At 39.1% G+C, this 17,377-nt stretch overlaps 1 protein-coding gene across 1 annotated transcript in view; it reads right to left on the bottom strand.

Moving 5' to 3' along the window:
• WNT16 (Wnt family member 16) overlaps nt 1-17,377 on the bottom strand; it is a 39,674-nt gene that overhangs the window by 20,004 nt on the left and 2,293 nt on the right. The window contains exon 2 of the mRNA XM_053719770.1: nt 1,870-2,156. Within this exon, the coding sequence (XP_053575745.1) occupies nt 1,870-2,156 (287 nt within the window). The remainder of the gene's footprint in view (nt 1-1,869; nt 2,157-17,377) is intronic.

Below are 17,377 nucleotides of genomic sequence, written 5' to 3' on the forward strand. Positions count from 1 at the left end.
GATGAATGATATCATAGCATACAATACCATATATATCACATACAGTTGGAAAGTTCTCATGACAGAAGTTCTTTCCTTGTTTCTGTTGCAGTGGGGAAGAGGGGATTTACAGAGCACTCACCTAGGCCCACACAGAAATTAGAGGGACATGTGGCCCCTTATTATAAAGAGGGTATTCTTCTTTTTTTAAGATGTGGTCACTGTAAAAATAATGATCACTTGCAACACTAGGTACCTGGGAGTTTTTGGTGACAGAGCTCAAAAATTCCTCCTGTATCACCTAAAGAGACATGAGACATATTTAAAAGTGGAATGTTTTTGATAGGGGTCTCTTGTCTCCCTGGGATGTAAATGATCATTGTCTAAATAGGGATCATAAGCAATGGGGGATGGAGGGGATAATGATAAGCTCCTATAACCAACTGCTTCTGCCCACTGTGCAAAATGACTAAAACAGATATTGAAATTTGACTTCTAATTTGCAATGTCTCACTCCTTTATGGGAAAACATAGCTACACAATCCTAAATGTTGGTGTGTTTGAGAAGGTAAGATTGGCACAGAAGTTCTCTTGGCTCACACTTTTGCAGTTACTCACAACTAAGACAATCTTACAGTGAGATATAACTCATAATAAATAAAAGTTAGGGAGTGAAAAAAGGTGAGCTTTTCTTATCTTGATTCCTCTCCACTTTAGTTATCCCATTAAACCCCTTTAGCATGCAAGTTTACAAGCCCAGCAGCTTTGTAGATCACCTTCATGAAACGTGATTTACAACAGTGCAACTCTTCGCAGGGTCATCTATCTCTTTGTCTCCCATAATTGTTACTTGCATATTAGACCCATGTTTTTAGCTCTGGGGAATCTGTTGGTACTTTACAAATAACTGATAATAATAATAAACCTATATTTCACCTGCCAAGATACATGTAAAGGAAACATCTACTATTAGTGCCCCCAGGACCCATATTTCTTAAAGGAGCAAGCAGCTGATAAGAGTTTATTGTATGGAAAGCAGCTGAAAGAACACCCATTCAAAAGGGCTGGGCTTTTCCTCTTCTACCCTACCCCCCACTGGGAAGTTAATTTCTGCTGCTTCCTTTCACTTATGCAGCTTATCAATAGTATGTGTCATTTTATTCTGTATTCTTTATTTGTTTTCATTCATTTATCAGTTTTACTTGTAGAATTTTTTTTTTTTTTGGGGTCAGTGTTTATATTATTGCAATTGTTGTAATTCTAATATTTCAAACAATTTTTTTTCACAGTTTGCATAATTCTATAACCTTTTGTAAGTGCTAATAAGTAATTGTTTATCTGTTTAATCAATCTTTTTTTAAGTTACTTATACTGACATATATACATGAACTAAGAGAAAAAAATAACAACTTGTAATGTTTATTGTAAATGTAAAATGGCATTAAACTCAAAATATAATTCCCCATTAAAATGCTTTTTTATGCTAAAAAAAGCAATATATTTTCATTATTTTCACTTATTTTTCGCTAATTTATAAAAGAACACCATATTTTTTCCACTGTCCAAGAGAGTCTGGAATGTATCTTGCAAGTTTCAGAATACCGACCATATAACATTCTACACAGTGCTTGCATAATCAGTGGAGTAGCTCATTTTTATCTACCACAAGCATGTACCCCTGAATGGCAAAACAATGCAACATTTGCTATGAAAATGACAATTTGAAATGATTTTAAATATAAACATATATACAGCAGATCCTTTTCAATGAAGTGTTTATCTGCATATAAATGCAACGGACTTATATAAGTAAACATGTTAACATTAGCAGCCAGTTTGTGGTCATTTTAAGATTAGGATGAAGTACAGTAAACTATAGTTAGCACTTACCACTGCTCAGCTCGTAGCCAAAGATTGAATTAGCTGAAACTAAAGATGAAGACAGAATTGATAAGGATAATGATGAACTAGAAGTGGTTATGGTGGGTGAAATAGAGCAGTTCCACCTTTCATGCTTGAATTGGTTCCTGCACTCATGAATTCCCAGTCTTGCTCCTTCCCTGATGCTGGACAATAAATATGGTTTCTTCTTACACAAATCCTTCTGACGGGCACTGAGCGGTAAATTATTGCAGCCAATCTTTTCTGGCACACCGAAAGATGTGATGCCGAGCCACCTGCAGTAAAGGACAGCAACGTTTAACATTACGTTAAAAACATTCCACGTTTTATAGTAATTTTGTTCCATGGAAAAAAAACTGACACAACTTGGTTACAAGCGGAGCGCAATCGATAGTACAGGGTGCATTATCTTGAGAAGAGTTGCCATATTGCCGCTTTAAGAGAAGACACAACAATACACGTCAGGGGCTGTTTAAAGAAATATTTGAATAATGTTACAGTACAAAACCCTGACATTAATTTTTCATATGTGTCCCCCCTTAAAGTGGCAACATGCGAACCTAACAAAACAGATGGTTAAACATTTTAACCAAAGCATTTTAATGCAGCTGAAAAATGTTAGCAGGCCCCACGCTCTTAAATGGACAGGGAACAATATTAGCTCCCTCATTGCGACTAAGCAATTAATAGTATAGTATAGCACAGAACTACACAAAGAACTCCATTACTTGTGCACCATTGGCTTAGCAATCCCTCTGCTTTGGGTATCATCAGTTAAGCGCTCGAGCAATATTAGCTCCCTCATTGCGACTAAGCAATTAATAGTATAGTATAGCACAGAACTACACAAAGAACTCCATTACTTGTGCACCATTGGCTTAGCAATCCCTCTGCTTTGGGTATCATCAGTTAAGCGCTCGAGCAATATTAGCTCCCTCATTGCGACTAAGCAATTAATAGTATAGTATAGCACAGAACTACACAAAGAACTCCATTACTTGTGCACCATTGGCTTAGCAATCCCTCTGCTTTGGGTATCATCAGTTAAGCGCTCGAGCAATATCGATATGAATTTTACTGCGTTCCCCATAGTAGTATAATATGTGAAGGATTTAGCATACTCACGCTCTTTAGCATTCCAACATGAAGATGTGAGAGCACCCTAGACTATTGCTCAAAAGGATAAAAAATAACTTGTAATATGAGCGCAAAAATAGAAGCTATAATGATTGTGCATAAGTGATGTTAAAGCACAATAGCGCTAATATTTTTGTGCTCCACTTGTAATCTAGGCTAAATTGGGCATCTGCAGAAAGCACGAGAATCTGAAGAATCCTGGGATATTATATTTGTCTGTGGTGCGACCCACGTGATAGATCTTTGGATCAAATATAAATATTTATTCTTTGAGGAAACAAATTAGTTTCTAATAGAAAATATACATGTACAGTACAGTGTTTTTCAGACAACTGCCTCTGTTTCATTGGTTGAGAGGGACTGTAAGCGTGTCAAGAAAACATTTGTTTATTTGGGACAGGAACATATCTTTTTATAATAGCCAAAAACGGAAATACAGTTTGGAATTACATCTTTTTGATGAAAACTAAGAAAAAAAATAAAGAAACAATAAAGTCAAAATTAAACTTTCATGATTCAGGGCATGTCTTTTTAAGAGATTTTCCAATTTACTTCCATCATCAAATAATGTTGTATTTTCTATGCACACTTTCTAAGGCACCAGCTCCGACTGAGCAAAAGTTCACAGTGTATATGTATAAGAGTCTGTGATTGGCTGATGCCTATCACATGATACAGGGGGTTGGCAAATTGCTCCTCCCAAATGTAATTTCTGGTACCCTCACTTATCCCTTACCATATCTGTAACCATAACCATAAATTTATAGATAGTCTTTCACTTGCAAGCAAGATGTGTAATCTGTGAAATGTTTGCAGTGGTCAGTAAGATCTTGGCATATTAAAGATATCTGCCAATGATATTCTGACTGCTATATTGTGCCATCTATTATTGCAGCTGAAACAAACATGAGTGGAAAGCAAGTACCTGGTGATGATTTTTCACCAATTTTGACAAACTTACTCTTGTATAACTTCTAAATATTAGCACTGCGGAATCTGTTGGCGCTCAAATAACAAATAACTGATAATAATAATAATAATAATAATAATAATAATAATAATAATAATAAACATGCACTGCCTCTTAGTTTAAATATAAATGTAGTCAGCTTTAACCTACCTTTTATTATTAAAAAAAAAAAAGTATTTTAACATCTCTTAAAATATAATAAATCCTTTTCCTTTTGTCCCCAAACAGAAATTAAGTTGGATGCATTTAAAATGGGGGAAATATTTTATTTTTTTATTGGATGGTAATATAAAGAAAATAATGATATATTTCATTGCCATGTTCCTAAAATATAAATAAAAATATTAATTGGCACAAATAATGAATTATTTTGCAAGTAAGTGCATCTGTTTATGACTTCCAATCAGAATGGCATGCTGTATAACTTTCCATGCATTAAATAAATCAACAGATGAGAGAAGGAACATCTGATTGGCTGCTCAGTTAGCATATGGATAAACATGTAACAAGAAAGTATAGTTGTATTTATGCAAATTGACTTTATATATACTGTATGTTATATATTATTTTGATCTCCTGAGTCCTGATATCATGAAATTACACTTTTTTTTCTTAAATGTTTTAGATGGTTTTAAAATTCAGTTTAGAGCAATGTTAAAGAAACAGGAAACCCCAGCATTTTCTTTATTGATTCAGATAAAACATACCATTTTAAACAACTTTCCAATTAACTTCTACGGGCCGAGTTATCAAAGTTTCAACTGTGAATGCGCTTGAATTCCACGTCAAATTAAACACCAACACAGCGTCAATGTTGAAATGTTTGACATAATATACGCTCCCGCGAGATCAATCCGATGCAAATCGATGCTTGCATTTTTCGAGCATAATACTGATTATCCGCCTTTACATTGGACTCTATTCGAGCGTAATACTGATGATCCGCCTTCACATTCGACTCTATTTGACCCTCTTACCAGTTTATCAAACATTCAACGGGTACGCTCACGTCTATCCCGACGCAGCGTACCTATAGTTCAAACCACCACCTCGGAGGCCGCGAATGCCATAGAAATCAATGGAAGTCTTAAAAGGTTTTGTTCTGTGCTGTTTGTCATTGCAGACAGTAACAATGAACATGCAGAATATTTATTAATTTGCAATACTTTTGTGATGAGGAAGGAGGATATTAATGAACCATCCGAATCATTAAGCCTAATAAAAATGTTTCATGTCCCTTTAAACTTTTGTGATTAAAACAAATATATTAAGATCTGCCCTTATTACTAAATAAAATCAAGTAGTGAGATGTTACCCTACTTATGGGTTATATTTTATCTTTGTCTCTCTGTCATTTCTATGTGATTTATTGTTTGTTCAGGTATAACTAGAGCTATTTCAAAAACATCTCTGCAACATCGATGGTTCAGATTTATCAACGGTCCGATGCTATTCGCGTTGGACTTGACACGCGTGTGTTTGACAGATTTGTTGATAAATAAGGCCTTTGAATGTAGATTCGTTCTAGCGATGTATGGCGAGCGTATAGCTTATCGCAAATGTGTTGAGATTGACGCCTTGTTAAATCAGCCCCTATTATTAACTAGCTCCCACTAGTGTACTAAAAGTGCATATTCTTTTTTTAACCAAGGATACCGAGATAACAAAGCACATTTGAAAATAGAAGTGAATTTAAAAGTGTCTTAAAATTAAATGCTCTATCTGAATCGTGCAAGTTGTATACTGACTTTCTATCCCATTAATGCCAAGAATAATCATATGAGCAAAGAGATCACAATCAGATTTCTTTTTTGCTATTACTATTATTATTATTATTTAATTGCACCAATCATGCAGGGTTTACATCTAGTTGCATATCTTACACATTAGCAAGCTACAGAGATGCATTGTAGATGTGGCCACTGATTTTACTTGATATATAAATCAGGGTATAGTAAGGGTCATGGGCTGTAAAGTCAACAAAGTATTTGGAAAAACTCCTAATGCAGAGTTGGAAAAGAATCAACGTTGTGATATCACAATTGGCTAAGAAACTGCCCACTGCTACATCCTTCGTGTGGTGCCAAGTCTGCGGTCATGGTAAGAGGGCATGGCATAAAAATAAAATCTATGCAACTCCTAATTAAAAAAAGAAAAGGAAGTATTAGCAAAATCAAATGTAAGAAAATGAAAGGGGCAAAATAGTCAGAAAATAAACTGCTTTATAAATGTCTTGCCTCAACAATCTGCAGCAGCACACATACACTGGCAGGAATGGCAGCCAATCACTGTATGTAAGCTCTATACTTGTGTATGCAGTTGGCATATTACTAGCTGCCTTGTGTTGCTCTGCAATAGAAATTTGGTTTACTGTGCTACTTAAAGACAATGTTCAATTTAACTTAACTTTATATTTGTGTTTTTACAGAAAATAAAATATTCTGAGCAGTATTTAGACATTATAAGTTACTTAAAAAAAACTAAAAGGTTTCTACCTGAAAGGTGGCATTAAAATAAAATGTTTGCTAAAGCAAAATCTTTTTAATTTACTGTGCGCTGAACCCCATTAAAGGAATTAAATACATGGGGGCCCATCTATCAAGCTCCGAACAGAACTTGATGCCCCGTGTTTCTGGCGAGCCTGCCACAAAGACCGCTGCTCCATAACCTGTCCGCCTGCTCTGAGCAGGCGGACAGACATCGCCGGAAATCAACCCGACCGAGTACGATCAGGTTGATTGACACTCCCCTGCTGGCGGCCCATTGGCCGTGAGTCTGCAGGGGGCAGCGTTGCACCAGCAGCTATTGTGAGCTGCTGGTGCAATGCTGAATACAGCGAGCGTATTGCTCGCCGTATTCAGCGAGGTCTGGCGGACCTGATCCGCACTGTCGGATCAGGTCCGCCAGACTTTCTTAAATAGGGGCCATAGTCAATGTTGTACCTTGTGCCACTCCAGACGAGGATACAGATGGAGAGCAAATGATATCTGTGCATACATGTGTATGGTCAAATCACAGACTGTATCTTCATCTATAGCAGAAATGGGGTGTTCCAGGAGTGCAATTCTAACTATAGGTTTAACCCTTTTAAAATTTAAACATGGACAAAAAGAAAAGGGGATATGTTTAAAAATGCACTATATTTTCCACTAGAATGGACATAAATGCTAGTATACAAATCATTCTGCATTTAAGCACCATTATTTTTTCAAGCATTACTTACTCACCCTGCTGAAAATGTATCCTTTTCTCTGTTCAATAGAGTTGCAAGATCAACTAATTTCAAAGCATTCTAAGACCATCTGAATGCTTGATCCTATGAATTGTGTCACCAACAGCTCTTTATTCACTGTGAACGGTACTAAACCAATAAGATAGTTCTTCAGACGGTGCACATATGGAGGACAGCTCAAAAGGTGCAAAGGATAAGTTTTCATAAAGGTGCATACACTATTTATGCTTAATAGTTAAACAATTTCCTTTAATATCATGCTTTGAGGTTTCAGATTGTTGCTGGGTCTGCTAATACACAATCTGGTTTGGCAGGATGTAAAAGGCAGACAGCTAGATATATAACAAAAAGGATCTGTACAACAAATTCATGATTTTAGGCACTTCAGGGGTTACAAAAATTGTAGTAATGTAGCACCCTTCTGAGAGTACTCCTCGGAGCTCTCATTGACTGCATTTTGGAATACTTAAAATTAAATTAAAATTACTTTTTAATTTTATTTTGATGCATCAGAAATGATTAGCTGCATTGCAAAAGATCTGAATATTTTACAAAAGTGATAATTGTTTTGCAGGCCTGGGACACAGCACTTGAAAAGCTTCTTACTTCTTTTGCTGTGGCTAATTAGTAACATATGTAAAGAAGCGCCTGCTCCCATCAACCAATCACTGTGCAGAATGTAGGAGTGTCAGGTTTCTGGATTTCACGGAATGTAATCCAATCCAAAACATGCAAAATAAGTAATGAAAGCGAACTGCAATCTTTTTTAATTCTACGTATAGTGAATGACATTTTGTCAGGGTGCCAGGAATCAGACTGAGACGAGAAGTGCAAAAATAATCACACCTTTATTAATAGCAAAAAATAATAAAAAGTCCACAAGTCAAATAACAAGCCAGGAATCAAAACCAGAGCTGGTAGTCAGACGAGCCGAGTCAGGAGCCAAAGCGAATAGTCAGACGAGCCGGAATCAGGAACAAGGAAAACAGCAGAGTCAGGGACAAGCCAGGGATCTGGAACCAGGAAGGACGTCAGGCAGCCAGGTAATACACAGGAACTCTCACAAACAGGTCTGCGACAACGCAAAGGCAAAGCATACTGAACAGAGGTCCTTTAAATAATAAGTGATGACATCACAATTCTGAGACTGCATCCTGTCTCACATGGATGATGCACACCAGGCTGGCCATAAAAGGAAGTGCAGGAATTGAGCAGCATCCCCCACAATGCACCATAGTCAGGAAGAGAGGTGAGTAAAATGGCTGCCAGCAGCACATGGCAAACACAACAGGGAAAAAACCCTGACAGTACCCTCCCCTCAACGACCCCTCCCCCACGGGAGGACAAAAGGCTTATTGGGGAAACGGGCATGGAAGGCACGGAGGAGGGCGGGAGCATGAACATCAGAGGAGGGAACCCAAGAATGCTCCTCTGGACCGTAACCTCTCCAGTGAACCAAATACTGTACACGGCCCCTGGACATACGAGAGTCAATAATGCTGCTGACCTCATACTCTTCATGGTTGTCAACAAAGATAGGACGGGGACGAGGCAACACAGTGGTAAACCGATTACAAACCAATGGTTTCAAGATGGAGACATGAAAAACATTGGAGATGCGCATAGCAGGAGGAAGGTCAAGAGCATAGGCCACAGGATTAACCCATCGGAGTATTCGAAAAGGACCAACATAACGGGGAGCCAATTTATTGGAAGGCACACGAAGGTTCAAGTTGCGGGAGGACAGCCAAACTCTCTCACCAACCTGGTAAGAAGGTGTGGGCAGACGCCTACGATCAGCCTGGAACTTTTGGCGCTGCATAGAACGATGAAGGCAATCCTTAATCTGCACCTCCGGGATACCCTGAGACATGAATGAATCGGGCAACAAGGATGGTTGAAACCCATAATTCGCCATGAACGGGGATAACTTGGAGGAAGCATTAATAGCACTATTATGAGCAAACTCTGCCCAAGGTAACAGTTCAGACCAATTATTGTGGTGATCTGAGACATAGCAATGGAGGAGCTGTTCCAGAGCTTGATTAGACTGTTCCACAGCCCCATTGGATTGAGGGTGATATGCCGAGGAGAAGGAAAGCTGGATCCCCATTTGAGCACAAAAGGAACGCCAAAATCTGGAGACAAACTGGCTACCCCGGTCCGACACTATCTCCTTGGGTAACCCATGTAAACAGAAGACCTCCCTGTCAAAAATTGAAGCAAGCTCCTGAGCGGTAGGCAGCTTCATCAAGGGAATGCAATGTGACATTTTAGAAAAACGGTCAACCACCATAAGGATAACAGTATTGCCATTGGAAACAGGGAGCTCGACAATGAAGTCCATGGAAAGATGTGTCCAAGGACGCTCACCATTAGCAATAGGTTGAAGAAGACCCACATGAAGACGTCAAGGAGTCTTATTCTGTGCACAAACTAAGCAGGAGGCAACATACGCAGCAACATCAGAACGAAGACCTGGCCACCAGAATTGTCGAGTGACAGACCAAATCATTTGGTTCTTGCCTGGGTGACCTGCGGCTTTAGGATAGTGCTAAGTGTGCAAAAGTTTAGTTTGAAGATTCTCAGGAACAAAACACTTATCACTAGGTTTCTCAGGAGGTGCATTGGTTTGTGCAGCCAGGATCTCCTCCCCCAAGGGAGAAGTCAAATTAGTACGTATGGTAGCCAAAATTTGGTCAGGAGGTATAACAGGAGTAGGTACAGACTCCTCCTTGGACAGAGGCTAAAATTGTCGAGAGAGGGCATCAGCCCTAACATTCTTACTACCAGGCAGGTAGGAGATCACATAATTAAACCGAGACAAAAATAGCACCCATCTGGCCTGTCGGGGTGACAAACGTTTTGCTTCAGATAGATAAGTTAAATTCTTGTGGTCAGTAAGAATGAGCACTGGCACGCTAGTACCCTCGAGAAGATGCCTCCATTCCTTAAGTGCCAAAATTATGGCCAGGAATTCCCTGTCACCAATTTCATAATTGCACTCTGCTGGACACAATTTCTTAGAGAAGAAACCACACGGGGGCAAGGAACCGTCGGGCATAGCACGTTGAGACAAGAGGGCACCTACTCCAGTCTCAGACGCATCGACCTCAAGAACAAAAGGCAGGACAGGGTTACGATGAGCCAGAACTGGAGCGGCAGCAAAGGCAGTCTTAAAACTATCAAAGGCCTTAATGGCAGTAGGTGACCAATGGAGTGGATCATTCTCTTTACGGGTCATGTCTGTGATAGGTTTGACCAAGGAAGAAAAGTTTTTAATAAACTTTCTATAATAATTGGTGTACCCCAAAAAACGTTGAATAGACCGAAGACCAACTGGGCGAGGCCACTGCAGAACTGCAGATAACTTGTCAGGATCCATGGAGAACCCAGCACTGGAGATAACATAACCTAGGAAGGTTACTTGAGTCTGATGGAACTCACATTTCTCGAATTTACAAAACAGGCAGTTTTCACGTAGTCTCTGAAGAACCTGTGTAACATCAGAACGATGAGCCTCAAGTGTGGGTGAGTGTATGAGGATGTCGTCTAAGTACAACACAACACACTGTTGCAATATATCTCGTAGGACATCATTAATAAATTCCTGAAAAAACAGCAGAAGCATTACATAGGCCAAAGGGCATTACAAGATACTCATAATGCCCGCTCCTGGTGTTAAATGCTGTTTTCCATTCTTGGCCCTCCTTAATTCTAACGAGATTGTACGCTCCTCTCAAATCAAGTTTAGTAAAGACCGTAGCTCCCTTGAGGCTGTCAAAGAGTTCCGTAATAAGCGGAATAGGGTAAGCATTCTTAATGGTAAGATGATTAAGACCCCTATAATCGATACATGGTCTTAACTCGCCACCCTTTTTCTTCACAAAGAAGAAGCCAGCCCCTGCAGGAGAGCAGGATTTGCGGATGATCCCCCGCGACAGAGCATCGGCAACATACTCCTCCATAGCACAATTCTCTGCAACAGACAGAGGGTACACCCGGCACCAAGGAGGAATGGCTCCGGGTTGCAGGTCTATGGCACAATCGTAAGACCAGTGAGGAGGCAACGTACTGGCATGCACCTTGTCAAACACGTCTAGGAACTCTCTGTACTCCTCTGGCAATTGAGAAACCGAAGAAGTGCACAAGACTTTAACTGGTTTCCGAAGACAAGTGGAAATACATTGCGGGGACCACGACAAAATTTCAGACTTGCGCCAGTCGAGACTGGGATTGTGCTTTTGGAGCCAGGGATAACCCAGAACAACAGGATGTGGAGAGTTTATACCCTGAAACTGGAGGGTTTCAAAATGGAGGGCCCCAACAGCCATGGACAACGGAGCAGTTTCGTGAGTAACGAGTGCGGGCTGAAGGGGCCTGCCATCAATGGCCTCAATAGCAAGCGGAACAGACCGAGGCAAAACAGGAATAGAGTGCTTTGATACAAAAGCACTGTCAATGAAATAGCCCACAGCACCGGAGTCAACAAGAGCCAGGGTGACTATGGAGTAGTCCACCCAGGAAAGGACAACCATGACCAAAGGTTTCTCCTTAAGCGGTTCCAGGGACGAGGATAAACCACCCAAGGTCTGCCCCGACAGGACCTTAGGTGTGAGTGTTTCCCGGCCGTGTAGGACAAGACTTCAAAAGGTGGCCCTGTAACCCACAATAGAGACAGAACCCCTCCCTCCTCCTAAAGGCCCTCTCTGCCGCGGAGAGGCGCGTGAATCCCAGCTGCATTGGCTCAGCAGTACCTGGTGACTCAGGAACAGGAGGCATGGGAGGAGAGGGAGGCATGGGTGTGAACGAACACGTAGGAGACAATGGAACAGGAGGCTTCCGCAAGTGCTCCTTGAAAAAGGGCCTCTCTCTGAGTGTGATGTCAATTAGGATAAAAAAAGACACCAATGCCTCGAGATCCTCTGGTAAATCTCTGGCAGCAACTTTGTCTTTAATCGCATCAGAAAGCCCATGAAAGAAGGCGGCAACAAGGGCTTCATTGTTCCAACCTACCTCTGCGGCAAGCGTACAGAACTCAATAGCATACTGAGCAACAGATCTTGTACCTTGCTGAATGGACATGAGTCGTTTAGCAGCAGAGGAGGAGCGAGCTGGAACATCAAATACCCTTCGAAAGGAGGCCACAAATTCAGGATAATTTGAAATCACAGGTTTATTAGTCTCCCACAAGGGATTAGCCCAGGCAAGAGCTGTGTCAGAGATGAGAAATCCCACCTTAGCTCTGTCAGAGGGAAACGCCTGAGGTAACATCTCAAAGTAAATGCCCACCTGGTTCAAAAACCCTCTGCACTGAATAGGATCGCCTCCATATCGCTGAGGTAGAGGTACAGAACTGGACATGCTCCTGGTAGGCATAGGTGCAGCAGCGGAAACAGGAGCAGCCATAACTTGCGGGACACTTTGGTCTAAATGTGCAGTGCGAGTCAGCAGGGTTTGCAGGGCTAGTGCAAATTGATCCAAGCGGTGATCCTGTACATCCATCCTGGAAATGATGGCAGGTAAAGGTGGCATATTATCACCGTCAGAATTCATGGCCTTTGCGTAATGTCAGGGTGCCAGGAATCAGACTGAGACGAGAAGTGCAAAAATAAACACACCTTTATTAATAGCAAAAAATAATAAAAAGTCCACAAGTCAAATAACAAGCCAGGAATCAAAACCAGAGCTGGTAGTCAGATGAGCCGAGTCAGGAGCCAAAGCGAATAGTCAGATGAGCCGGAATCAGGAACAAGGAAAACAGCAGAGTCAGGGACAAGCCAGGGATCTGGAACCAGGAAGGACGTCAGGCAGCCAGGTAATACACAGGAACTCTCACAAACAGGTCTGCGACAACGCAAAGGCAAAGCATACTGAACAGAGGTCCTTTAAATAATAAGTGATGACATCACAATTCTGAGACTGCATCCTGTCTCACATGGATGATGCACACCAGGCTGGCCATAAAAGGAAGTGCAGGAATTGAGCAGCATCCCCCACAATACACCATAGTCAGGAAGAGAGGTGAGTAAAATGGCTGCCAGCAGCACATGGCAAACACAACAGGGAAAAAACGCTGACACATTTCTAGTTTAGTGTCCCTTTAATATTGTCACATAAAATTAAGGGCTAGATTACAAGTGAATGCAAGCAATATTAGTGCTCCACTTTGTAATACCAGCGCACGATAATGTGCACTGGTATTATAAGTAAATTGAAATGCGAACGCAAGCTCATGTTGGCATTGCTTGGAAGCATTGCACTCACGAGAGTGCGCTTCCATGGGCTCCTATGGGAGCCTCGTTCTTATGCCTTCAGAGACATACAGTTCCCATAGACCGCAATGTAAAGGCACCTTTCAGTGCCATTTCTTTTTCTAACACCCCACTCCCACCAACTTTAAAGCCCCAAAACTGCCTAGTGCATTTATTTTTTAGCTAAAAAAATGCTAGATTTTTTTTTAATAAAAACTATAATGCCCTCTATTTTGGAGGCATTGGAGCACTTACAGAAAATTAACCAGAGATCTAATGTCTGGTTAATTTTCGGAGTGCCCATTGTTACCTCGATCTCGTGCTAGCAATATTTAGCGCTCCACTTGTAATCTAGCCCTAAGTCTTCTGTATTACCTCTTACAGGAATCTAATTTCTTATAAAATTATTAGCAGTCAAGCAATTATAACACAGTAGCAGCAACATTTATTACATATTTGAACTGAAAGTTATTATTTCTAGGTATATATCAATTGCTATACAATTCAATGAAATTGCAAGAATGAGTTGAAGGATCAAAGCTACGTTATCTCCCCCTCTTATTCATTGTGCCAGGGTTTCAGTGTTCAAAGAGCAATCTCACCTGGAAACATGTCAGGTCTATAGAAACATTTATAAAAGGTTCATATTTATCTCTTAGTACAAATCTGTCAACTTCCTGTTATACTAAAATAAAAGACAGAGGCCCCGGTCAGCTATGAGAATGCTCAGTGTATAGTGAATAGGAGAGTGATGAAAACTGGGAGTGAAAAATTTATAATGTTCCTTTATCTTTTTGATAACATTAAAGGAACAGTCTACTCCAGAATTATTATTGTTTAAAAAGATAGATAATCCCTTTATTACCCAGTCCCAAGTTTTGCATAACCAACACTTATATTAATACACTTTTTAGCTCAGTGATTACCTTATATCTAAGCCTGTGCAGACTGCCCCTTACCTCAGTTGTTTTGACAGACTTGAATTTTAGCCAATATGTGCTGATTCATAAGTAAATCCACAGGAGTGAAAACAATGTTATCTATATGGCACAAGTAAATTAGCACTGTCTAGTTGTGAAAAACTGTCCAAATACACTGCGATAAGATGCAGCCTTCAAGGGCTTATACATTAGCATATGAGCCTACCTAAATGTAGCTTTCAACAAAGAATACCAAGAAAACAAAGCACATTTAATGATAAAAGTAAATTGGAAAGTTGTTCAAAATTACATGCCCTATCTGAATCATGAAAGTTTAATTTTGACTAGACTGTCCCTTTAACAGACACAGTATGTACTGTAGAAAGATCCATAAATGTGTGATAAAGTAGAACAGAGTGTTAGCTATGGCACTATCAAGCAATTAAATAATACAATAATATTGGAAAACATTATGACTTCACCTATTAACGTGATTTGCAAATATACTGCTTTCCCTGCAAATAATGTTAGCTCTCAGATCATATTATTGAGTGCACATAATTATCCAGCACCATGTTTTTCTGAGTCAGATTTACAAGGAGATTGCACTCAAAAATGTTCCATCATGTACATGAAAAAAAGAGTATGTCAACAGTTTAACATATTGCGTCTCATAAAATGTTCAGGGAAATCGAAATTCGGACGAATTTGTCAAATTCGGAGTTTCGGATCTATTTGAATTTCCAAATTACCCTAGCAACGAAACTAAACTAATCCGACTGCATTTGTAACGAATAAATCCAAATGAGTTTGGATTTATTCGTTACATTCGAATGGCCATGGACTAATCACAATTGCACTAGTATTGTACAGTATATTAGGTTATATCACTCAGCTAGCTCTGTGCAGGGCATATTATGTAGCTGGTACCTGTAAGGTTGGTACTTAGGTGGGATGTGCTGTGTATTACACTAGTATTATGTACTGTATATTAGGTTATATACCTCTGCCAGCTCTGTGCATATTGTGTAGCTGGTACCTTTGAGGTTGGAACTTATGTTGATTCAGATGGGTTATACCTAATATACAGTACATAATACTAGTCTAATACACAGCACATCCCACCTAACACCTACCGAACTTATGAATTTACTAATCAAATTGAATACGTCCTAATTTATTTTAATCTGGATGAATCCGAAACGAATACATTCAAATGTATCCGAATTCGAATCTATCCGAAAACATTCTAGAAAATCCGAATTGGTCCGAAAGGAACCGAAACAAATTTTCCATTGCGCACAAGTCTACTGCAAACCTTAAAGAAAATGTTGGTTTATTCAAGATAGGAATATGCTTTTTTTAAAAAAAAAAAAAAAAAAAAAAAAGAAACTGATATATACTTTAAATGTTTTTTAGATGAATTTAGAGAGCACAATGAAATAAAACATATACTGCATACTGTTGTATTATTACAAATCTAAAACAGACTGCAAACTCTTATCTGACAAACCAGGTGGTCCAGACATAGGGCTAGATTACAACTGGAGCGCTAATTTATCGCACACCTTTAAACCAGCCATTACAAGTGAATGGTTATTGCTACCACGAGCATGCGGTAGCAATTAGCACTCACAAAATTAACCAGTGGTCAAACCTCTGGTTAATTTTTAAAATGTTCCCCAATTGCCCCCCAAAAAATTTGTGTAGTGGCTTTTTGTAAATAAAAATTATTAGCATTTTTAATTAAAAAAAACAAACTTTTTTTAGGGGTTAAATGGGGTGGGTGTGGGGTGTTAGAAAATAAAACGGCACTGAAAGGTGCCTTTATATGGCGGTCTATTGGGTCTGTGTGTTCTCTCTCTCTCTCTCTCTCTCTCTCTCTCTATATATATATATATATATATATATACTTATACACATACTAACACATAAATATGTATGTTTATGATCATACACATATTAAAAAAAATATATATATATGTATATATTCATATACATATATATTTACAATCTGCTGTCTATCGCTCTGCGACTTACCCCCTTCGCAGAGCTAGTTCTCATGCCGTGTCTGACGGCATGAAAACGAGGTTCCCATTGGAGCCTATGGAAGTGCACGCTCTTGCAAGGTCACGTTCGCATTACACCTAACTTGTTAAACCAGTGTACATTTGCATGCACTGGTATTACTCAGGGGAGCACAAATATTGCTTTTGTGATCTAGCCCATAATAGGGGTATTATTCCCGCTTTGCTAGGGGTGTCAAGTATGTAGTGCTGGAGTTCCTGTGGATTTTACATACATAAATAATAACAAAAATAATAATAATAATTATAATAATGAGTCTTTGACTTTCAAAATAACGCAAGCATATCCCAGGGCAAAAAAATAATACATTAATAAATTAATAAGTACAATAAAGTTTTAAAATCCATTGCTCTAACACAATTTCCATTAACAGCATATTGTAGTCAGCACTGAAATGCAAATACATGCATTTTAATTTTGAATATAAACATTATTGTAAAACAGATTTATCAGCAAAATTCTTCTAGTAAAAGACATAACTGATTAAATTACATATCTGTAGCTGCTTTATAATATTGTAAGCTCGAAATAATATGTGTTTTTAATATTCATCAAACATTTCTAATGCATACTGATCAAACAAGTGCATAATATAGATCATGCTGTTTCATTTCCAAAGTCATTTTCAATATGCATAAGTTTTATTTGTGTTCTGAATATAAATTGATCTATGGATATATTGGTAGGAGAGTCAGACAGTAACAAATGGAAGATGTGTATGGTGCATTGAAAATAGTAAACTTTGCACTAACACTTCAGGTCAGGAAGTTTTCAAAATTGATAAGAAAAAAAGCAAACATAAAAACAATTGTCTAAGTCCCCTAACTTTAGAGAACTGACAGAAAGAAAGAAAAAACTTTCCATTGGATGTGTTATCCTATTGCTTTGGTTACTG

Source organism: Bombina bombina, chromosome 6, assembly GCF_027579735.1.
Source record: "Bombina bombina isolate aBomBom1 chromosome 6, aBomBom1.pri, whole genome shotgun sequence".
NCBI classification, from domain to species: domain Eukaryota; kingdom Metazoa; phylum Chordata; class Amphibia; order Anura; family Bombinatoridae; genus Bombina; species Bombina bombina.